This window comes from Diachasma alloeum, unplaced genomic scaffold, assembly GCF_001412515.2.
Source record: "Diachasma alloeum isolate Michigan unplaced genomic scaffold, Dall2.0 Dall_scaffold_00430, whole genome shotgun sequence".
Taxonomy (NCBI): Eukaryota; Metazoa; Arthropoda; class Insecta; order Hymenoptera; family Braconidae; genus Diachasma; species Diachasma alloeum.
Window position 1 is genome coordinate 483,167 of NW_021680569.1, and position 26,005 is coordinate 509,171.

At 36.1% G+C, this 26,005-nt stretch overlaps 1 protein-coding gene across 2 annotated transcripts in view; it reads left to right on the top strand.

Annotated features, from left to right (window-relative positions):
- Positions 1 to 26,005, top strand: part of LOC107042241 (zinc finger protein ush) — a 111,229-nt gene that overhangs the window by 64,176 nt on the left and 21,048 nt on the right. The window contains exon 1 of one of the 2 annotated variants that reach the window (XM_015263214.1): positions 4,569 to 4,646. The exons of the other annotated variant lie outside the window; for it this stretch is intronic. Coding sequence (XP_015118700.1) covers positions 4,595 to 4,646 — 52 coding nt within the window. The 5' untranslated portion in view covers positions 4,569 to 4,594. Of the gene's footprint in view, positions 1 to 4,568; positions 4,647 to 26,005 lie in introns of those variants that run through there. 2 annotated transcript variants of the gene reach the window in all.

The following is a 26,005-nucleotide window of genomic DNA, read 5'->3' on the forward strand; positions in this document are numbered from 1 at the left end:
TTTCCCTTGCCCCCCCCTCCCCCCTCCCCTCCCCAGTGGATTGATCTCAAGTATACACAGTGAATGTGCAACACAGAGGAGAGAGTCTCGTCGCCACGAGGATCTCGACGTTGAAGATAACGCGGGCGCCAGGGAGAGCATCTCTTTTCAGACTCACCAAGAGGCCAGCGGTCACCGACTCCATCAACTCGCCTCAATTAAAAAGTGAAAAAAAAAAAAACTCTAGGAGAACGAATCTGTTTTCACGGTATTTCATGGGATTCCCTTGATCATTAGATTTTTCGTAGATTTCATTGCAATTTTCAATTGCATTTGTTGCGATCGAATTATTTACGAATTTTCGATTCGTATTTCGGCGATAATTTGAATTTTCAGAAATTTTCATCAATTCATTAAATAAAGAGTCAAATTTTTCATGAAATTGACTGATTTTCCAACACAAAATTATTTAAATTTCATATAAATTAATTGTTGTTCATGATTGCAAGAATTTTTGGGAGAAAATTGTGATTTATTCTCAACTATCTGAGCATTAACATTGAGTTTTCTACAGACTAATTATTTTAAAATGTTTTAAACATTCGTGTCGTCAAAAATCTCATTCCATTTTTTCTCCTGAAAAAAAATTAAAGTCCCCGCACTTCAGGCGATTTTATGAATCTGAAATTTTTTAATCTTCGCGACAGTCAGTGGTATGTCATCAACACACCAAATAAAAATTCAAATATCATAAAACTTGGATGTTGATGATTTCAAGAATTTCGAGTCGACAATTCTGATTTATTCTCAACGATCTCATCATTTTCACATCAAATCGAGTGAAAACTATAAATAACATCGAACTAACCCAGATGTTGATAGCGATAGTGGACAAATAAATTAACAACATCGATTAAATCGTCATTACCAATAAATTTTCCAACATTTATCACAGAACATTTCGAACATTCGTCTCATCAAAAATCCCATTCAACATTTTCCCCTGGAAAAGTTAGGGTCGCCACACTTCATACGGTGTTATGAATCCCCCCATTTTTGTACAAAATTTTTTAGCGTCCGTAATAGTCACTGATATTTCATCAAGACATCAAATAAAAATTCAAATATCATAAAACTTGGATGTTGATGATTTCAAGAATTTCGAGTCGAAAATTCTGATTTATTCTCAACGATCTCATCATTTCCACATCAAATCGAGTGGAAACTATAAATAACATCGAACTAAACCAGATGGTGATAGCGATAGTGGACAAATAAATTAACAACATCGATTAAATCGTCATTACCAATAAATTTTCCAACATTTATCACAGAACATTTCAAACATTCGTCTCATCAAAAATCCCATTCAACATTTTCCCCTGGAAAAGTTAGGGTCTCCACACTTCACACGGTGTTATGAATCCCCCCATTTTTGTACAAAATTTTTTAGCGTCCGTAATAGTCAATGATATTTCATCAAGACATCAAATAAAAATTCAAATATCATAAAACTTGGATGTTGATGATTTCAAGAATTTCGAGCCGAAAATTCTGATTTATTCTCAACGATCTCATCATTTCCACATCAAATCGAATGAAAACTATAAATAACATCGAACTAAATCAGATGGTGATAGCGATAGTGGAAAAATAAATTAACAACATCGATTAAATCGTCATTACCAATAAATTTTCCAACATTTATCACAGAACATTTCGAACATTCGTCTCATCAAAAATCCCATTCAACATTTTCCCCTGGAAAAGTTAGGGTCCCCACACTTCACACGGTGTTATGAATCCCCCCATTTTTGTACAAAATTTTTTAGTGTCCGTAATAGTCAATGGTATGTATATGGTGGCGTATCGAGTTTGGCTCGCGCGTGGGCTCCCGAAGCTCGGTGAGCGCTTGGCCACGAATAGGTGGCCGCCGGTCTCTCGCGCGTTTTCTGGTGATATCACTGTGGCCGATCTGGAACGAGGCCGATAACGCCCGTCCCGGACCCAAGAAAACGAAGGAGCGCTCTCTCTATACCGATAACACTTTTTGTCTCTCTCTCTCACAACTCTTGCGACGATACAAACCCCCGGGGCTGTTACCGTCTACTCCCCTTCCATTTTCTACTTATTTTTATTCCAACTGAGTCAAAGTGCAGGCTGCACCACCTACAGTTGCACACTGTGCACTAAATCACCGGGGAAAAATCACAATTTTTCTTCCCCAAACGCTTTTTCATTTTATTTCATTTTTTTTTTTTTCAAATTTTATTTATTCATTCTAGTCAATTTTTTGGGGAGATAAGGAGGATATATTTTTATTCGTGTTGTTATCGTCATTTTGAATATCTTGGGGAGATATACGAAATTGAACGAGTGGATTTTCTTATCTGGAGATGATAATTGAAATGATATTGCAGTTTTTGCAAAGAAATCAGTTTATTTATCTTAGTTTTTTTTTTAATTTCAAGATTGATCAGAAAAGATGCCAATTTCTGTTGAATTTTCAGACATCATTCCATTGTCAAATCTTTTGAGAAGATTAACATGTTCTGAAATGTCGATATTTCAGAGAGATTTTTCCACGAAACTGAGTACTTAAATTTTCTGAAAATCCCATAATTTGAGGGAATTTCATCATAAAAAATTTTGTATTCTTCAAATTAAATTTTCAATGAGTGGTCTTCATAGAGAGGACCTCTCTTCACGAGAGAAGAAGTCTTTCTACTGCTTAAAAATTTGGCATTTCATTGAAATTTCAATTTTTTATGAAATTGCAACTGTCAAGATAGAATTTATTAATTATTAAAAAAATGAAACCCCCAAAAGAAATTTTTCCCACTAAAATTTCCTCCTCAATTTCCCCCACAATCTCGCAATCCAAATGTCCAGCATTTAATAGGAAATGATCTCATCTCGTCATATCCCTCAGCGGCGATAAAAAATTGACTATTCAAATAAAGAATTAATTTCTCCGAAGAAAAACGAAATAAAAAAACATGTGACGACTGAAAAAGAATTCCCCGATAACACAGTGAATAATCGCTTATATGAATGTACGTATTATAATCATAATCGTTATCTCGCTCTTGGCCTTATCACAAAACTGGCTATCGTCAAACTTGCACGCGTGTATCCGATACACACAACCAGTGGCTGCAATTCCTCACACAGTTGTGTCGAGTGTACGACGGTGAGGTGGCTCTCTCCCTCAGGTACGAATAACGCACCAAGGTCAGAGTTACCATGGCCATGGTTGTATCAAAAGTGGGGAATGAATGCCACTCGGGTGGGGAGAAAATGTTTAACTTGACAAAGTGCAAGGGAGAGATTGTGAGCGGGAAGGTAAGACAGTAAAAAGCGGAGTGATAAGGGTTTCAGGTAGTTCTCTTTGGTGTACGTAGTGTCTGTTTCACTGCAAGTCAGACAGTTTTAGGTGTTCTTTAGAGGTGAAAGGATCTCACTTAAATTTTACTCCTATTTTTTATGCGCAAACGAATTTTTTAAATTATTTGATAAAAGCTCAACCGGAATTTTTTTTTTAAGTGTAGATTTTTTATTATTTTATGTGAAATGAAACAAATTAAATATTGTAAATTATTTAAGTCTCAGGCTGAACGGATCTCACACAAAATTTACTCCTATTTTTTGTACGGAAACGATTTTTTTTAATTATTTGGTAAAAATTCAAGCTTAATTTTTTTGTTTTAAAAAGTGTAGATTTTTTTTTACTATTTTATGTGTGAAATGGAAAAAATTGAATATTGTAAATTATTTTTGAGTCAGTAGGCTGAAAGGATCTCACTCAAATTTTACTTCTATTTTTTATGCGGAAACGAATTTTTTCAATTATTTGGTAAAAGTTCAAGCGGAATTTTTTTTAGAAAGTGTAGATTTTTTTATTATTTTATACGTGAAATGGAAAAAGTTAAATATAGTTAATTTTTTTTTGAGTCTCTATAGGCTGACAGGATCTCACTCAAATTTTACTTCTATTTTTGATACGGAAACGAATTTTCAAAATTATTTGATAAAAATTCAAGCTCAATTCTTTTGTTTTAAAAAATGTAGACGTAAAAAAAATATTTTACATATGAAATGGAAAAAATTAATTATTCTAAATAATTTTTTCATTTAACAAAGTGCAGATGAATTTTTTAATTTGTCAAAAATGATTTTCGACATAAAATTTAAATTGAGTAAATTAAACATGAAAAATGAAGCAATAAATGAATAAGAATTTTGTGTTTATTCTCAGAATGAAAGGGATAACTCATTTTTTTACGAATTTATTAAAAAATAAGACAACTGTCTTCATCAAACTGGGTATTATATAGGGGCGTCAGTCAAGCCCACACGTAACATCTCGGTGCGATTATTCATGCACGTTGCGCCCTCGTGACAATAGACAAGAGAGTGGGCCACCCGTGGGCCAGTCGTGATCAAGATCCGAGGGAGTCCAGTGTGTATATTATATTATAATAATACAGAGTGTGTGAAAGGCAAGACTCATCTCGCCATTGGTGTGTGACGTACCCCATTGTACCGGGACCAGAATGAGTGAATTTCATCATCAGTGAGGGATTGTTGTTGTTTAAGACCTTTTTTTTTTATCATGAGTGTTTTGCTGTGGAGGCAGAGGCGACTGAATCTCAAGAGTTTGACGAGTGAGTCTAGTCCATTCATTTTTTTTATTCATTCATTTTTTTACTCATAGGAAATTAATTCGTTAAATTATTTTATTTAGAAACATGAGAAATTTGAACAATTCCCATTATTTTTTTATAAAATAGGGAATGTCTGAAAAATATTAATTATGCACTTAATGAGGCAATTAATTAAAGTATTTTTTGAATACTCAAAGAGAATTTAAAAACAATTTTTGAAGAAATTTATTCTCCCAAGTTTTTTTTCTTTAGTGCACTATTTTTTTTCTATTAATTTTTAATTAATTAGCTCACAGAGCATTAATTAATTGAATTCTTCGTTTTTATAACAAAAGAAGTTTAAAGAATTTCCATTATTTATTTATAAGAAAGGGAATGTTTAAATTTCTAATTATTTGATATCACCAAAAAAATTTAGAAACATTTAAAAAACAATTTGGAAGAAATTTTTTGAGGATAAATTTTTCGGATCTTATCACTCACAAAGCATCACGAAAATCGTTTTTTTCCTCTCTTCAGATCTATAATTACACGAAAATCCAAAAATCTAATCGCTCACAAGTATCTGATTCAGGAGATTAAACTGATCGTTATCAGACGGACGATTAAAATTATTGATGAGCTCGGCTCGGGGTTACCACGTTTGTTTATCGTATACAATCTATAACTGAATAATCCTCTGATGATTGTTCATCGTTGAGTGAACGAGGGGGAGTATATTTTTATCGAAAACTTTTCCATATCTCAGGTCAATCTTGGGTTCAGGAATAACCCAACTTATTTATCTGGGATCTGACTTCAATACAATGTATCTCACGGTCGATTTTATTTGTTGGAAAAAAAATTGAGAATTTTATATTTTCAATTTAATCGTTTCTAAAAATTATTTCTTAGATAAAACGAAGTGTTTTTTTATAATATCACAATTTCATTTCGATTTAACCATTATTTTCTCGTCATTTCCCAAATAAATGGGGCAAAATTGATCGTTTTTTATAATTAATATTTATAATTGATAATTTTCATAATTTTTTTTTAATTTTTATTTTTTTTTCATCGCAATTTCAACTGCATCAGATGAAAAAATCTCCAATCTCGTTCTCAATCTCCACCACTTGAGCATTTTTATTCTCGTTCATTTATTTCTCCTTAAGTGAAGAATAAAATGAGAGAGGGTTGAGGGGGGAGGGGGCGGCGGCGTTGGGAGGGACATAAGGGTGGTGAACACCCAGAGGGCTTCCACGAAAAGCAACAACGAAATAAAAGATAAGGATGGGGGAGGGTTAACCAACAAGCAAATTAACACGTGGGAGGGTCCTGATCGGCCAATGAGATAATTGTGCAACGAGGGGCTTCTCTCATCCTCCACCTTTTTTACCCCTTCTCCCCCTCGATCGTTCCATCGTCTCGTGCAACCGATCGACCCCCATGAAAAACTGGACGATTAATCGATCGGTCCTATCGATTTTGCCGAAAATTCGACGGTATTTTTTTCATTTTTTTAATATTTCCGTTTAAAATTGCCTCTGAAGTTTAATAAAAATAGACGATTGGTTTTTCGAGAATTTTTAGAGAGATTCTGGTTGAAAATGGAATTACTCTAGCACAAATACAATATTTTAGGTAAAAACTACACTGATAGAATGATTCATTTATTCCAAACGAGATGCGTTAACTATTAACGAATGAACATTTCCATTCGTTAACAATAACTAATCCGTTCTATCAGTGTTCCATTTTTTTTGTGGAACAACCTTTTTTTAATCTACATCAAAATCTGACAATTTTTTTAATGAAGAAAATATAGTGGATTTTTTTTTCATTTCGAGAGTTCTTTCTAACGAATGTATTTTTTAAATTCAGAGGTAATTACAAAAAATATGTTAAAATCACCCCTGAATTTTAAGGCAGTGTCTATTCGCACGGTTTTGGTTTCCAACTCTGAAACTAGAGTCGTCAAAACATTGTCCAGTGGCGTCTGGAGTCTCCTGGTTAAAAAATCATCCTTAGAATCATTTGCACGCCATTTCCAGACTCGCTCTTTCATTCGGGCCGAAAAAAACTCATCTCTAACAACAAAAAAAAACTGAAAATTTTTCCTAAAAACTATTACGTAATTTCCCTTAAAATTGAACCGATTAACGGCTGACGTCAACCAATTACAAGCTCCCCATTTGCTTATCAATTCGGATAACCCCCCCTCGCCTCAAAAAACACCGTTTTCCTTCGCCTCAACCAGCGCATAGACAACGGCAATTCAAAAGACCCGATAAGAATAAACCTATTACTTACACCAATTCAGATAAATAAAAATTAACAATGCAGTTATATCAGTTGTCCGTACATTCTGTCAAGTTTCTGAATATAAAAATACTCGGTGAGAGCGATAAGCAGAGCGATAGAACGGGGCCAAACATTTGCCCGGTGCCTCGTCGCGGGGGGAAGAAGGGCGGATAGCGGGAGGGGGGGGGGCGAGGGGAGGAGGGGGGTTGAAAAATAAAAAAAAATACGATAAGATTCTCTATCTCCTGAGAAAACCCGAGCGTTTTATGTGTGACACCAAAGTCCTCTGAGCCCGGGAGAGACCATTCAGTGTAGATTTTTCAACGTACACAAATGTGGAGCAGTGAGTATGAACATTCATGCACATGGGGCTCGGGGTTTTTGCCTCGGAATGGAGATAGCTATTTTTAATGAAGCCCTCTGTTCCTGCCCCCCTCCCCCGCAGCCTCACCACGCGGCCTAGAGAACTGCGACTGGCCGAGGCCCGATAGCGTCCTCGGACTAGTCTATCTCCATCTCGGCGGTCAGATATTTTTAATATCGGAAACCTGCGCTGGCTTTTTCGCGATACTGGGCTTCTTTGCTGGGCGCGGTCTGCAGAGGAGAGATTGCTTACTTTCATGTCTGGAGGGAGGTACTTTGATGGGTTTGCTGGGTGCTTTGGTGGTTGGGGAGTTTTTGGATTGCGCGGCGGGCACACTGATAGAATGATTCATTTATTCCAAACGAGATTCGTTAAAGTTGAATGTGACCAAATGAATATTCGGTAATAGTTAACGAATGGTTCACTTGAATGGCGAAAGTCAAGTCAAACAAGGCTCCTCAAATGTACATTCGTTAACTATTAACGAATGAACATTTGGGGGGACCGAATAGATCCTAACCTCCAACCAAAATCCATTCGTTAACAATAACTAATCCGTTCTATCAGTGCATGATTTGTTGAAATTTGTTGGAATTTTTGGGGGAAATTTTCCGGGTATTCTTGGGAATTTTTGGTCTGTTGTTGGCCTTGCGAGGGTTTCGGGGAGGGAAATTCGGCAGTGGAAATTCAATATTTTATGAGGGATCTGTGGAAGCTAAGTTTCAGGGGAATTATTCTGTGAAAGTTGAAAATTTAGGTGAATGTATTCTTGAAATTTCAATGAATGGAATTTGACTGAAATTGGAACTAAAATTCTAGGACATTTGAGTCCTGTATTTGACCTCAGGTGGGGTCAATGCAATTTGGAAATTGTATCCAATGCAAATTTTTATGGAACAATTCTTGAAAATGCTTATCATATTGGAGTGCTACTAAATTCAATATTTTATGGAAAAAGTCAATGGAAATAGTTAGTTTCAGTTGAATTATTCCATAAAAATGAATGTTTGTTTCGTTAATTTCAATTCTCGGAAAACGTTTTGAAAGTCGTATCAAAATGTATCAAATTCAAAATTTTATAAAAACATTCGTGTAAATTAATTGTAAGTTTTAGTTGGATTATTCTCTGAAAATTAATGAAAAATCAGGAAAATTCAGGTAAATATATTCTTGAATGTTCAATTAATTCATATTTCCATTGAAAATTCAAATTAGTCAGGGATTTGTCGTTTTCCCGCTGCTCATGATTTGCAATTTCATTGAAGTTTCAGTGAAATCAAATCAATATCACTCTTCTGAGAATTCCTAGTCAACCGCCCTTGAAATTTCAATTCTAACGGACAATTGAAGCTCCATCTAGAATGAGATCTGAATTTAGCTTCAACTGAAATTGTCGGTTAGAGCAATTGAACGAATTAAATAAATCGCAACCGAATTATTTTTCCAATTTTTCTTGTATTCATATTGCAATGTCTCAGCAACGAAAACCGCAATAACGTCCCGAAGTAGTAAGAAAATCCGAAATTTAAATAAATTTCCTCCACTGGATGAGAAATCTCCCGCAAAATTCCAATTCCCCGCCACATCGTCGTCTCCCTAAATAAAAACAGCACCAATAGTCACGATATTTAAGTTACCATCTCCTCGGATCACCAGTATCACCCAAATCTCCTCCATCCCACCGTCCCATGACTCCCCTCACTCCGACAGTTGACCGGAAACGCCAGTCTTCCACCGATAACAACGCTGCGATGGGATTTGTGGGATGATTTTTCTCGGTGCAGTTGTTAAATTTTTTATCCACACGGTATGCCAATGCCTTCCGGCTCTAAATGAAGTATCCCCGTGTACTCTCGAGTGCAGAGGGGATCGGATATCCTATCCTCTGATCTAGAACCAACAGCAATTAGCTGTGGGGTCAAGGTTCGAGTGAATCAGTGGGCGTTTCGGGTTGATGACGAGACGAATCAACAAATTCCGGAGAAAATCAGCGCAAATTTAAAAAATATAACATTTCTATCGTCACGTAACGATCAGCCGTTTTACCCCTGTGATTTTTTAAATTTAAACACTTTTTTTCAGTATTACAAAATCAATTTTCGGAATTTTCCGGAATTTAATTTTTCTTTTTTATTTAAATAATAATTTTATTTATTGCGACGATCCATCCCTGATGAAAAATAAATTAAACAATTTATTTCTCAATTTAAAACGACAATAAAATAATTGATCCAGAAAAACCGATGGTATTTGTTCCCCCATGCGTTCGAATAGGTGGAATAAAGTTAGTAATAAAATAAAAATAAGTAATTCCGGATGAGAAATAAGTTTATTTTTAATTTTTATCAATTCCTGATGAAAAATACATTTTATTTTATTTTACTTAATGTTTTTTCCTAAACATTTCGGAATTCTCACAATAAAATAACATTTTTATCTGAACAATAAATTCTCCAGTAATAAATTGGCATCTAATAATTGATGAAAAATAAATTTTACAATTTATTTCTCAATTTAAAACGACAATAAAATAATTGATCCAGAAAAACCGATGGTATTTGTTCCCACTCATACGTTCGAATAGGTGGAATAAAGTGAAAATGTTGTCGATTAACACGTTGTTTGTATAGGCCAATGTATAATAACAGGTTGCATAGGTACCCATTTGTATCTCGAGGAGGGCATCTCGGGTTCGCTTATATACCGCTGTGGTTTCGTACACGTGGGGTTGAGATCAGGGTGAGCCCGAGCCCGACGATAGCGAGCGAGATGGAAGGTTATGTGGCCGAGGAAAGGAGAATCCTCGTTTTTTTTTCTCTCGTTTCTCCTCTCGATCCGCTTATATGTGTGCGAAAGTTAAAAATTTACAGTATCTCCATTGGATCACGAGCGTCCTCCTTCTTTCTTCCTCCGCACCTGGCATCGTGATCTACCTCGGGGGAGCCAATTCCCTTCTCACTCCTTTCTATCTCACTTTCGACGGGTTGTAAAGGAATAATAGTGCGAAATTGTATTTGAATTCGTAATTGAAATATTATTCAGTCATTGTTAGTTCACACTGTTGAATTGTTTGGGTGACATTTCCGGTGCATTTGGGGGAAATGTTCGTGGAGTGACAGTTCCAGTGGAATTTTAGGGAATTTTGCAATTGAAATCCGTCAATTTTGACGGAAAAATCAGTGGAATTACAATTTTCATTCAATTATTTCATGCAAAATAATGGAAATCCAGAAAATTCTGAATGAATTGAAAATTCAGTGTAATGTGGTATTGGATATTTATAGGCAGTGACTATTCGCACCATTGCGTGAATCACTCCCGTACACTCCATACACTCCACGCATGCGTGAAGTTTGTGTGTTTCACGCAGCCGAATTTTCATACTGCTGTGTATTTCACGCAGTTGAAGTTTCATACTACTGTGTGTTTCACGCAGTTGAAGTTCTATACTACTGTGTGTTTCACGCAGTTGAAGTTCTATACTACTGTGTGTTTCACGCAGTTGAAGTTCTATACTACTGTGTGTTTCACGCAGTTGAAGTTCTATACTACTGTGTGTTTCACGCAGTTGAAGTTCTATACTACTGTGTGTTTCACGCAGTTGAAGTTCTATACTACTGTGTGTTTCACGCAGTTGAAGTTCTATACTACTGTGTGTTTCACGCAGTTGAAGTTCTATACTACTGTGTGTTTCACGCAGTTGAAGTTCTATACTACTGTGTGTTTCACGCAGTTGAAGTTCTATACTACTGTGTGTTTCACGCAGTTGAAGTTCTATACTACTGTGTGTTTCACGCAATTGTATTTTTATACACCTGTGTGTTTCACGCAGTCGTATCCAGATACTCCTGTGTATTTCACACTTCTGTGTGTATAAACACACAGGTGTATAAAACTTCAACTGCGGGAAACACACATGTGTATAAAAATAAAACTGCGTGAAACCCACAGGTGTATAAAAATACAACTGCGTGAAACACACAGTAGTATGAAACTTCAACTGCGTGAAATACACAGCAGTATGAAAATTCGGCTGCGTGAAACACACAAACTTCACGCATGCGTGGAGTGTATGGAGTGTACGGGAGTGATTCACGCAATGGTGCGAATAGTCACGGCCATATTTATATTTTGATTTGAATCTCAGGAAATTTTGTCACTAGCAATTCAAATTTGGTGAAACAATCAATGGAAACTTAATTTTAGTTCAATTATTTCATGAAAAACAGTAGAGATAAAGAAAATTCAGGGTAACGTACTTCTGAATCCTCAATTAAATGTAGAATTTTTTAATGTGTTCATAAATTACCATCAAAATGTCCGCAAAATTTCGATTTTTCACTAAAACTGTAGTTTAATCCAGATTAATTCTGTTTAGAAAAATTCCTTCCATGATTTAAAATAGTTTTATTTTATTCAACAGAACATTCCCACATTCAACAATTATCATTTTTTGATTACAAAATAATTTAAATGATAATTTTTTTTGTAAGAAAAAAAATTATCATTTTTTTTTCTTAAAAAAAAATGATATTCACGAAAAGTGCTGAATTAATATTAGCTTCTTCAGGTGTTTATTTCCCCCATTTTATATTTGTCAAAAATAGGCACTACTATTCAATCCCCCCATCAAAACCACGAACAAATAAATATTATTCATCTCCGCAAATAAGCTTAAACTAATCTGTTAAAAAAGTAAAAAAAAATCTCGTGAAATTCTCTTCAAAAATAATTGAAACATTAATCCCTCAAATTAATCCCCAAATAAGAATCTCCTGGGAGGCGGATGAGGACAGCATCCACACATACGTGTTGTGTGTACACAGATTGGTTAAGGTGAAACGTGAGGCTTGCGCTGTATCGACGGGTAGGTGGGGACAGGATGATCCTCACCGTCGATATCGCAAAAATCGCCGGAGTAAAAAGAAATCCCGGGGAGAGAAAAAATAACAGGGGGGGATGAGGGCTCTGTGCCTCTCTCCTCCTCTCTTCTCTTCTCTTCTCATAACTTACACGTTGTGTACTGATCGTCCTGGCAGGCCGTGGCCGCGAAACGACGCGAGGAGTCGCCTTATGCCCTTATCGATGATCGTCATCTCTTATTCCACCGCAGCTCGAGTGCGGGGGGTTTGCAAACCTCAACCCGGGAGAAGATATCCCCGATTCAACTCAACGCTGGTTCAGATTATTTTTGTTCCCCTCAATTTTTTTATTTTATTTCATTTAATTTTATTTTTACTCATTTTTTAAATTTATTTATTCACACAATCCTCTATTTTTTAATACAATTATTTCATAACAATTTTTTACATTTTATTTATTCATTTTTTATTTATTTATTNTTTTTTTTTTTTTTTTTTTTTTTTTTTTTTTTTTTTTTTTTTTTTTTTTTTTTTTTTTTTTTTTTTAATTTATTTATTTTATTTATTTATTTAGTGAAGTGAAATTGTTCAAAAGCCAAACGTTAAATAAATTTTTAAGATTCGAATTCATTATCAAAAATTGTTGAGTATGAATTGGAAAATCCATTGGCAAGAGATAATGATAACAAAGTTTTATTAAATTTTTTTAATTTCAAACGTATTGACAACCCTTCGTTCTCCTTTTTTTCACTCTTCTGCCCGGAATAGTACTGTTATATTCACGAGAATTTCACTGAGGAGGGGGTGGGAAGGGGGTGAGGTGGCGGTGACTGGCGGTGGCGACCGCGTGCGCTTCGCGATAAGCCACCCCTGCCGCCGGAGAGAGCCAGCTACCAACTTTCAGGGGGTTGTATCAAGCCTTCATTCATACCACCTTATCCCTACCCCCAACATCTCTCGATTCTGCGAATTTTTATTTCATCGTTTTTCCTTCAGTCGTGGTTTGTTATTCATCATTTACAAAAAAAATGGAAATTTTAATTGACAAGTTGAACAGTTTCTGACTGTATTCCATTATTTGCTGGCTTACACTTCCATTATAAAATCATCAACATTAGAAATATTTTCTAAAGTTTACAAAATAAATACAAAAATGGACAGAACATCATTTGAATATTTTTTAAATTTTCTTCAATAGAAAATTATCCTTTGTCCATCCAAATAATTTAATTTCTCAGTTGATGACAATTACCCCAACAAGTTGACTGAATTTTCAGTGATATCCTAAATTTCAAGATTTTTTTTTCTCTAAATAACATCCGAAGTCAACAGGCCGTGAAATTTTAATTTTTTTCTCCAACCCTACTCCATTCTAAAATCATCAAAACAGAATATACTTTCATGCAAAAAAAAAAACTTTCGCCCAAAAATATATCCAGGACTTTTTAAAATTTATAACCCGCGAATTATTACTTAAAAAAATATAAATAATTGAAACATTACTTCAATATTCTTCGGATATCCTTCAATGAAAAATTTTATTTTCCATCCAAATGATTTAATTCTTCAATTGAGTATTTTTGTTGATGACAATTACCCCAACAAGTTGACTGAGAATTGACGTATATTTTCCCCCTCCCCTATTTACCCCGGAATATCATTTTTTTCCTCCGCATCGACAGGAAGAAAAATAAGAGTCGCTCTTATCACACAACTGGGGTGTAACGACGCCTCGTTATTAATCGGTGTTGAAGGTACCAAAACAGATAGGGGAAATGGGCAAAGTGTAGGTGGGGACGCGGTGTTGTTACTTGGTGGGTATGTACGTTTTACCACTTTTGTAACACAGAAAACACTAATACATGGGTGATTCTCCCGTTTATGTACGATTTGATATCTCAGGGGGTATAACGTACCTATTTCCGTATCGGCCCTCTTCTGCAGATACCGAATGAAATCGGCGGTGCATTCTCACACCTCTCTAACACTCTCTCTTACTCTTATTCTGTATTACCGCTTTTCCGATGCGTCCTCGCTGGCTGAGGATGTGAGGATACCGATGATTTATTCATTTTATCTTTCTCACTCTCGAATTATTCTAGTGAATTAAAAATGTTCAATTATTTGAGACACTTTTTTTCATTGAAATCGTTCCCAACAATTTCAAATTATCCATTTTTTAAAGGTTAGAAAATATTTCATATTTTTATGTTAATTTTTAATTGTTGTTCCGTGAATAATTCATGAATTATGTATTTTATAAATGGAAAGTCGTGATGTCAAAATTTTAAAACATTACAATTATTTATTTATAAGAAGGTAATGATTGAACAAAAAATGGATTTTCGGAAAATGAATCTTTACCTCTAAATTTGGTAAATTGTAATGACTTTGATGATGAAAGAAAGTTTTATGATTGAAAAAATTGAGACATTGATTTTTATTCACTTGAAAATGTTTTTTTTTTTTCAACTTTTATCCATTCTAAATATTTGAATTTTTTTGAGTCCATCTGCCGCAATTCAATCAAAAAAATTGAAGAACTGATATTTCAACAACTTTTTTGTCAATTCCTCTTCATTTCGAAAAGTAACAATATGAAAATATGAAAAAATTGGTTCTCCATCGAATTATGCAATCTCTCGTATATCACCGGTGACTCGATAAAGTACAGTGGCAAGCGGTAATTTCTTAGCAATCAAGTAAAAGAAGACTTGGACAATTTACGTTCGGTGAAAAAAGCCCAGAGAGTAGGATGTTCTAATATCGCAAACTTTATCAGCGAAGGTAGACACCAGTGTGCTTGCCAAAACGAGCTTTTCATCGAGTCGTTAGTTAGGTCGCTCCTCCACCTCTTATACCTCCACCAAAAATCCGATGGGAAGGCGAATGAGACTTATCGCCACTTAAAAACCGACACTCGCTCTGTGCTAATGCGAAAGATCGGGCATTCGTTCTGCATCACCGTATAGTGGGCTTGGGCTTATCGAGCCGGCNATCCCAATTGAGATATTTTGACATACAATTGACACTTCATTTTTAAAATTTTTAATCATTCATGAATTCAGCATTATATTTTATTATAACATCGGATTGGAATTAAATTCATTTAAACTTTTAGGAAATTGAATAATCTTCAAACATAAAAATCTACTGAAAGTCCACCTGAAATTTAATTGACATTCATGAATTTTGTAGTTACGAATAATTAAATCAGAGTGAATTGAAAATTAAAGGCAATAGTTTTTCGTACTCTCAAAATTTTAAGAGATTCAATAATTCTCTTTCACCGAATGAAAATCCCCCACAATTTTCATTTAATTAATCACAATGATTTTCTTAAAAAAAAATTAACCCAAAATAAAAAAAAATTGTTTCCTGTTGAAAGCTGAATCGACCGAAAGCTCATTACTAAGTGAATCAATAACTGATACATTATCACAACTCTGAAAGGATAGAGTGAGTTGAGGGTAGACGAGGCAGACGTGGGTGGATGGGGCAGCTCATCTCCGTCGTCGGACCCGCCGGGGGATGGTGCGAGTGTGAGAAGTGGAAACGGATCGCGATGAGAGAGCTTGGATACTTGCTGGGACAACTCAGTCCACTTTGCTACTGGCTGGGGTGGGCTTCTCTCCGCACCCCCTCCCCAATCCTCCCCTCACCGATTTGCACAAGTATATTGAATTTATTGAGATGAGCCTAGGGATAGCGACCAAGAGGATATTAGCTGCCTACCAGCCATTCCGACGTTATATCCATATAACCGCTGGCTTCTCTCTTACTCCTTTTATCAGGCATTCTCTTATTCACCAGGGCATTTATTAAGATCTCATTGTTGATTTATTCCAATGGGTTATTTCAACTGATCTCTCGTTTTATCCTTTTTTTTTTGTTAAATTGAGGGAATTCAAAGGATCGGGGAAATTAAAAAAATTGATTTGTGAGGGGTATGTGTATCCTATGTAGGGATCAACGAACCCGAGATTGCCTTGTGGACTTCGTTGCACCCTTAGGGGTCCAAGAAAACGGATCAATGACGAATGAAACTCTTTCTAATGAATTTCACGAAATTTTGTTCTTCGTTTTTTGAGAATATCTCGATAGCGACGGGAGATATGAAAAATTTTCTTCAGATATTTTTTGCAGCTCTCACTTCACTCTACAAAAAATGTTCATATGAAAATTTCGGTATCCCTCATCCATCCAAAGATATCCCCCAAAAACTACTCGGAATATCAAATTGAAGTGTAATTTATACTTATCAATCATCGATTCCTCAACATTCGCGGGGTGAAATTCGGCATTTTTTTTCTTCATTTCAAAAGTATTCTCACAGCCCTCAAAACGAGCGCTGCCTCACCAAAATCGCGCCGTTCATTCCCGAGATATCCGCGATAAAATATTATTCCTTTCACCCCGTCTCCCTTCTCACCCCTCTCAACTAATTAAACCTAATAATTTGTTTTATTCTGTTTCAGGTAAGTGTCCAAAGCCATAATCCACCGTAACCTCCGCCAAGTAAGTCCCCAAGACACCGTGAATCCCCCGAAATGACAGGCATATGCCAGCGGTGAAAGAGGCTGCTGAGTGTGTGGATCCGATGAAAATATCCCCCCGTGCACCTCTTCAACCCTTATCAGCCAAAAGCCAGCCTCGCTCCCGCAATTCAACCTCCAACCCCTTCAAGATTACCCATTAACCCCCTCCGCCCCCCTCAGCCCCGAAAAAAACCTTAATTAAGCATTTATTCTCGTCGTCCTCAGCAGACAAAAGAGTAACGGCTCCATATCAAGGGCATCACGAGTCGCTCCGGCCGCGTTACAAGCAATATAATAAGTATCAAGTAAGTTCGTCTGGAGGGCGAGAGGGGGGTGGGGGGGGGAGAGGGAGGGAAATGTTATCGAGTAGCCTGCGCGTGCAGTTGTACCCTACGGGCCCTCCCCCCCATCCGATTTGAGTACACTGGGGTGGTATTTAGATATTCTAATGGGCGCCTGATAACGAGACGCTTGCTGCTGTGATAAAGACGACTGGCGGGTGGGGGTGGCCGGGGGGTGGGTTTTGAAGGAGTTGGGCGAGAAGTCTCACCTCTTGGCAGGGCTGTATTACCTACATATAGATGTATATAACGCGTCGACGACGCTGCGCTCCGCAGATAACGGAACTGGGGGGTATGAGTGTCACTTGTTTACGTGAATATTTATGATCAACTGTGGACAACTTGAGAAGAGCTATTATTTATCAATTATAGGAGGGGGAGGAGGGGGGGGGTGACATGGAGAATATTTTTGATTCTGCGGTCCGAGTGGGGAATTTATTTGGAGAAGAATATTTTCATCGAGGTCAACTGAAAGCCGTTCGTTAATGTCTAGGAATCCCAGACGATCCTGTGACGCTGGTCATACCTCCGCGGAGACTCCGCGCGGAGGTATTTAGGCGCCAGCGCTGCCGATTTCACTCTACACTGACGCGACGCGTTTAGCGAGTTTCCGGCAACGTCGCGTGACGGACCGTTTCATTTAACGCGGGAAAAAAAAATTCTGTTGGAAATAATTCATTTTCTTTTGGAATTTCGGGAATTATGTTGCGGAAAGCACTATAATGCGTTATACTCTTCAATTGAAGAAATGTTTTTTTTCCGGTTATTCACTCAATGGTAATTAACGAAAAACGACGCGCTGCGGCAATGCCCATACGGAAAAATTTATATTTTGAAAAATGTAAAAAAATATCTGAAATCGGCTCATGTTATATATTTTTAAATATATTTTTTGATGGGGGGTGTTAACAAATGATCCCTCATTTGATTCAAACAGTCATTGTTGTCTCCATGAACAACATATGAGCATCAAAAACTCAATAACTTATAAAAATGCAATAAATTAATAATTTCGAATTTTGTCTGGAAATCCCTAGGGACTAACCGTTGGGTGGTATTGCCTTGGGGTAAAAAATTCTCGTCAATCGTTGAAAAATAACGAAATAATAATTGCTCCAGATATCTATAAAAAAATGTTTCCCATTAAAAAATTCTGAAGAAGACTAATCACGTCTTCAGCCGAGTGAATAAATTTATTATTTCATCGGGAGAAATGGAATATCCAAGGGGGGAGGGGGGAGGAATGAGCGAACGATACTATCACTTGCCATATTAGAGGAAGTTATAAATGGCTTCGAATCTAAAATTGATCTTTTGTGTCTGGCTGCGGAGAGCCAGTATTTTCCCTACGTGCCTCTTCCTCTCCTCGAGAATTCATTCCCCCTAAAAACCGCACATATAAGTTTTATATTGTAGGTATCGAGAGCGATATACATTTGGAGACTGCTATCAATCCATCCGCCTCTGTCTTCGTCCCTCTCGCTTTTATGAAGGATTGGTATTAGAATGGCAGTCATATAGCCGTGCCACTCTGGTATATACCAAGGATGAGATGAACCTCCGCGAGATATATCGATTGTGACGCGTCTGCCCGTTTGAGATAAGCTCTATCCATACCCCTGGCCGCCCCTCGCGCTCTCTTTTTCACCTCTCGGCGGATTTCTGAGGGATTGACGGTCGAGGAATGAATTTGACCAGACCGAAAAACCAAAGGATTAACATCTGAGTTATGAAAACAACACTTGGAAAATTACTCCCGAAATTGCAAGTAAAAAATCTTGAAAATTTTTAACTTGAAATTTCACTCATTCACACGAAATTTTCATGTATTTTCTTATTGAAAAATCAGTTGAATTCATTTCGTCAATGGAAATTAGTAGTTTGAAAATTCAAGCAACAATTTCCCGGAATTGTCAATTCACTGAAAATTCAGTTGGATGTGGTTTTCAATTTTCGCAATGAATTTGAAAATTGTAGATGTCGAAATATGAAGGATAATCGAAACTGGAAAACCCAATTGTTCAAAGATCATGGAGAGATTCCGTGAACGATTTGATATTAAATTGAATTCAAATTTACAACATTGAGAATTCAAGTGCAACTATTCCTCAATTTTCTAAAAATTTGTAACAGTGAGATATGAGAAATTAAGGTACACTGTTCAAAAATTTTGTGTGCACGGAGATAAAAGTTGAAGAAGAGTCCGAGACGAATAGTGAATTTTTGTCCGTTGGCTCGCGAAAATTTACTGAATGTGAGGGTAATTTGGAATTCCATTCAATTTTCAGGGAAATCTGTAATTTCAGTATTTTGTTCAACAGTGAACTGAAATTTCAAGGTATTTCTCACTGAAAATTCCAAATTTTATAGAAAAATCAAGAGGAGTTGTGAATTTACATTCAATGTTTAATTTCCATGGAAATTAATAGAGATAGTAAAGATTAATGTAAATATAGTCTTTAATCTTCAATTAATTGATAATTCAGGGTAATTTGAGCTGAATATTTATATTTGAATTAAAAATTTTAATACATTAAGGATTTTTAAAGTTCAAATTTTTTTTAACAGTGTTGAATAAATCTACAGGCAATCGAATAATTTTTCTGCTTTAATTTTAAAATAATTGCTGAGCATTTGGAGGAATTCAAGACGAGACGCCTCATTTTGTAGCATTAATTTCCTAAATGAAATTTAAAATAATTTTGAACTTTCACAAATCTTATTTTTCGGCCTGAAATTAATTTCTGAAGAAATTATGAAAAAGCAAAAATTGTTCACAAATCCCTAAAATGTTTTGTTTATCAATTCTTTCTTTAAAAAATACGTAATACTAAAAAATTCTTGTGCACATTCAGACTGTAATGGCTCGATATTCCCCAAAAAATCGGCAACTTCAATTCCAACGATTGCGATCCTCTCAATCAAAGACAATATGAAAATTTCACCTCCTGCAATTATCCTTTCCCCCAAGATCTGGGTTAGCATTGCCTCGATATGAAGAAGGTGGATGAAGTTGGGGTATGGGTGTGAAGGTGGGAAACAGCGATAATTTAACGATTGGATCCCGAGGGTTGGAGGTGAGAAGAGAGTGGTTTCCTGGGTGACTACAACTTAATTGGCCGAAACTGGTCCTGGGGCCCTGCTCCCTGCGTCTCTCCACTTCGCTCGGGGAAGGGAGAGCTCAAGTTGAACGCATAGGATAAAGAAAGAGGGGTTATAAGCGGTGGGAATTTTAATTGGCATCGATTTGTCAGTTGCTCTACACTGTTGATTTTAATCGCAGCTATTTATTTAATTAATATTTCCCTGTTTCGCGTGTTTTTTCATCAATTCTTGTCGTCATCAGGAGACAAATTAGCCAATCTTTATGGAAAATCCGCTGGGCAGTGTCATTTTGATATTTTGTTTCATTTTTTCATTGATAATTTGTATTTTATTTAATACAACTATTACATAATAATAATTTTTATTCGTATTATAAATTAATAATAATATATAATATATTATTAATTGTCTTTTAATTTAATTTTTATATTTTTGAAATGTCAATTAATATTCACACTTCAAAAATATATTTCATAGTCTTCATTTTTCGATTTAAAATTCAAGTAAATTCGGGAATTCTCGATTTTCTGCTGCTCAAAAATTTGGAATTTCATTGAATTTCCAGTGAAGTCTGGGATTCCTTCATTTCTCCCCCTGAATCGACCTCAGTGTTACTCTCCTTGAAAATTATTCCTAAATTGTCCATGAAATTCAATTTTTTTCAACAGCGTAATTCCACTGAAATTAAATTTCCCCGTTTCCCGTGTTTTTTCGTCAATTTTTGTCGTCGTCAAGAGACAAATTGGTGAATCTTCACAGAAAATCCGCTGGACATTGTCATTTTAGTATTTTATTTATGAGGAGAGGCTCATTGCATTCAGCTCATGAGAGACTACGCACACACAGCGATCCATCACGCCCGTAAATTCCTCGAGACGATAAAGATACTAACGCACACGGTAGACGTGCGGGTGGAAAAACAACAAAAAACTATCCAGCAATTAATGAACGACTCGACAAGAATAAGAGAAAGAGATTGCGGTGGAATGTGATAAGATGCCAATTCGATGACTCGTCAATAGAATTTTTATCATCACTTTTATTGCTCGCGTTCCAACTACATTACACCGATTTTTTTTATTCTGCCCCTGGAGCGAGGACGATCATGCGGTGTGTCATTAAACGATGAAGGCAGAACCGGGGAGAAACACGAGGGGTGTAACCCAGTAGCAGCCACAAGATTTATGGGAGAAACCCGCACACTATATGCTACTTTGATTCTCCGCATTCGCATTCATATGGTTTTGTTTCGTTATTTTTCATCGAGCTCTGGGCTCTCTTGTTCTGTTATTTTCCGAGAGTCTCTGAATTTGGATAAAAGAGGGGGGGAAAATCAGGGGGAATCAGATCTTCAGACCGAATAAGGATGGCAAAGTCTTTCGCTAGAATGTCACCGCTTGGTCGTGCCATTTTTAGAATAAAATGGACATTTTCGAAGGGTTTTTGGGCCGGGAATTGGGTGTGTGGTTTATCATTTATTTGGGGTTTTTTTTTAAATTCAGCTTAATTATAACAGAATTTTCTTGGAATTCTTGAGTCACAATGAAAATTATATTGACTGGAAATTCAATGAACTTTTAGAATTTCAAAAATATTTTTTCATCACGAGACGTGATCCAATGGAATTGAATTTATCCCTTAATTTGGAAATTTCCTGGCTAATAATCCTTGGAAATTTCATTGAAATGCCCCTCAATTTATTGTGTATTATTTGTTATTTGAATTTTGCAATGAAATTCAACTCAAACTATCAAGAAAAAATTGAAACGTCAAATTTCACTGGAAATATTGACAATTCTCCTAGAATACCTGAACTAAAATTCACATCCTCTTCATTTTTCCTACGAATTATGAATTTCCAATGATGAAATTCCTTGAAATTTCAGTGGAACATTAATCCTCGTAAAATTACAAAGAAGTGTCACGCGAAATTCACAATTCCCTGATTTCACTCCCGCTCTCCCGTGAATTCCCATCGGCCTGTTCACGTAATTTCACGAATTTTCTAACACCACTCGGTGATAAAGCGCAGACCAGAAGTAGTAATAGCAGCAAGTCCTGCCCCGCCAATGCGATTGGCTTCAATGTAACCAAGTATCCACCAATCGTTTACCTTCTCACCTTCCCCCCGATTCATCGCACTCCTCTTACTCTCATTCCATCCTCCCATTGAATTGTCCTTTTCTTCTTATTCTCAATGTTTATATTTCGTTTTTCACGAGTACCCGAGAGCCGATCCTCAGCCTCCGCCGATCCCCAAAGGCGATGCGATTCTCGCTCGGTCTCCGCATTGTTTGGAAATACGCAGCGAGATCACTTCTGATACACGAGAAGGTTTTATCCACCTCCTCTCTCTCTCCCTCTCTCTCTCTCTCTCTCTCTTTTTATTATTTATCTCTCTCCTCGTTTATCCACCGGGTTTTTGTACGTGAATTTTGTCTCTCTTCACACCGGTGATATTCAGACCTTCGCTGTACCTTCGGCTCCTTTTCCAACTCACCTGAGAAAGCCCATGAAGTGTGTTTTTGCTGTTTGGATCGTATCCATGGAGTTTCGCTTGTACGCAATTTGTTCCCATCCAACGACGAATGCTCTCTCGCACGCCGGGGGAAATATACCGCACCACACATGTGGGCATGAGGCACGTCTTTTGCTGCAACAAGGATGTCCCGGGCTGCGATTCACCTGGGGCCAATCAATTTTCCTCGGGTAGTTTCCTTATTCATCGCGGGATGAATCTTGGATTGGCGAGGGAATATTTATTGGCCTGATTGGGGAGGCTTTTTATTCAAGGGCGATGCTTTTCGAATGGGGATGAGGGCCAATGGCTTTTACTGGGGGATTTGAAATCGCGAAAATTAATGGTAAACAATTTTTCGCTGGCAAGTTGATTTGAATTTTTAATGAAGTTTTAAATTCCATGGGTTTTCCTCTTCAATTCAATTCGATGTCAAATCAAATTTAATTAGTCAAGGTCTTGTGAATTTTTAAAACGTAACATGTCACTGAAATTGCATAATTTCTTTCAAAAATCCACGAAAAGTGGAAATTACAGCTCAATTATTCCAGAAAAATTGATGAAAAATGAGGAAAATTCCGAGGAATCTCTTCTTGAATTCCAGATTGAATTCATCTCTTAAATTCATTTTTAAAAAGACCATTTGTTTATATTAAAAAAAATTATTCATCTCGCGAATAAAAACGGAAACAAAAATTTTAACTATTTGATTTATTTAATTTACGTAAAGTATTCAATTCAAACAAATAATTTCTCCCCGTATTCTTCGTTTGTCAAATTGTTTTCCCCTCTTCGTTCCCACAAATATCGTTCCATCCACTCTCCAAACACTCTGAAAATCATGGTGAAAATTCACTCAATCCGTTATCCCCCCGGCTGGTGTCCATGTATTGGATATCCGAAGGTGAGAAGAGTGATGAAATGAGTAGCCTCGTGAATCTCAAACCAGACTCGATAACGAACAGGCCTGAAAGTAAATTTGCGCCCATTAACAGGACGAATGTAAATCTGGCAGTGTCCGATATTTAAATTAAAAAGAAAAAAAAACAAGAAATTGTTTATTTTTCATCCGAACGAAGTTAATCTGAATTTCATTTTTTTTTCTCGCATTTCTTTACGCACGATTGCCGAGAAATCATCACGAATTTTCGATTGGCATTATCCTCTCGTCATGCACGCACTGATAACCGATGAATCGCCGTAATTATTACGTTTGATAGAATTACGTTCATGTGCAATCGGCTTATTATAATTTTTTTGTTGTTATCGGTGGTGGCAACTGACGTGCTTGAGGAGCGATTGTAAATTCTTTTGGGGGCATGCTGTGTTATTACCTTCGTCGATGAATTGTGGATTTATTATCGGCAACCTTTGCTTCAAAACCTGATTGAAATGTTCAGCAAAGGATTATATCGTGTTTAAATACATAATTCACGTCAGAGGGAGTTATCATTCATCATTATTTTTTATTCATCGTTTTGTAAACTAAACAGTATAGTTGTTTAGTATTAACAATGTTGAAGAATTGAAATGCGGCACATTGCAAAATTTCCTCAATTGAAGAGGGAAGATTTCAAAATAAAATTAGATCTCAATATTTGAGAATAAAAAATTGGGGCATTCGAAATTCTTTGAATTTTTAATTTAAAATTACAGAATTGAAAATTTTTTGCATTTTTCAATTGAAAAATTAACAATACATCACATTAATCATTATTAACACTTAATTAACGGATATTCATAGAAAAATAATACAAAAAACATTAATAAAATAGAAATAGAATAATTTCATTTTTTATTCCCTCGATGTCACAATTTTTTTTTATAGGCTTCGCCTTCTCAGAATAGCAACAATATTTTTAAAAAACTCAAATAATTAAAACTGGAATGCTAATTATCGTTAATTTGACATTAAGTTTCACTTTCGTCATCAAAAAAATTCGAATAAAATCTGCAAAATTCGTAATCATTTTTCTCAGCGATAAAATATCTCAGAATGTCCGCGTAATCGAAAAAATATTGTGCAATTGGCTGAAAAGAGTTGACTAAGCAGATGTTAGATGTAAATCACTCAGCTAGAATCATTAAGTTCACCGTTCGCTCCACTCAAACGTTTACATTAAATAATTACACCGGTCTGTATTAAACGCACGTTGGGATTCGATCCTGGGTATCGATAGGCGCGTGTAAAAATTTCAAACGGTAATAGGTTTTCACCGTGGCTAATGTGTATCGGGCTGTACGCCACTTTGTAATAGTTTAAACACGCGCCGCAATCCACCGCTCCCCTCCCCCCGGTTTCGTCCCTCCTACGCTCTCCGTCAATGGGTTGTGCTCTCGAATGTGCATTAAATAATTAATTAAAACGAAACGATCAAGATATCAATGTATCTCACGTTCTGCAGTAAATTGCTCCGGCACATGGTGCGATTCATGCTTTTGACGATTTCGCGAATTGTCGTTGACAAATTGAGAATTTAATATTGACTCATTTTTTTAAAATGTATTTGGGGGCTGTTTGACCCTCGTGACCCTCAACTTTGGGAGGATTTCATTATTTAAGGGGTAACAGAAGGCCATAATTTCCTCGAAATTTTCAAACAAATTTCCTGCTCAAAGTTATTAGTATTTTTTTTACCCAAAACACATTGACCTTCATCATCACCTCCTGGAGATTAATGTACTTCGATTCGTAAAAATATCGATAACTTTGGGCAGGAAATTTGTTGAAAATTTTGGAAAATTGGCCGCACTCTGTTACCCCTTAAACAGTCGGGATCTGAATTTTAATTTTCGTTTAGGGTGTTTATAAAAAATAGTTTGGAAAACTGAAGAAATTGAGAATTCAGCCATTACTTGGAGAATTATTATTGGAAAAGACATAAATTAGAAATTAAAAATTGAAAAAATTAAAAAAATATATATTTACGCATTTTATGCAATTTATGAAATTACATATGATAAATCAGAAATTCAAAATTTACTCTTTTTTTTAATGTTGAAGTACCATCAAGTATCATCTGACCCTCGTGACTCTTCATTTACTGATGATCTCTCGATTGCACTTTTAAGATCTAAATTTCATTCTCAATTGTACACTAACATTTTATAAAATTTTTTAAAAAATCTGAAATCATTTGAAAATTATAATTTTTTACTCCCACAAAAAAAACCCAATCATCAAAATCTGGAGTTGAATGCGAATGATTCTCAAATGACCCCCTCGAAGGTGTAGAATAACTATCCAAAGAATTACAGAACAAAACAATGCAGTCTTTGTATGCGACGCACGGTGGGCAGTAAAGTGGCCGGAGTCAAAGGGATCGTAATCGGTGGCTCTGGCGGGAC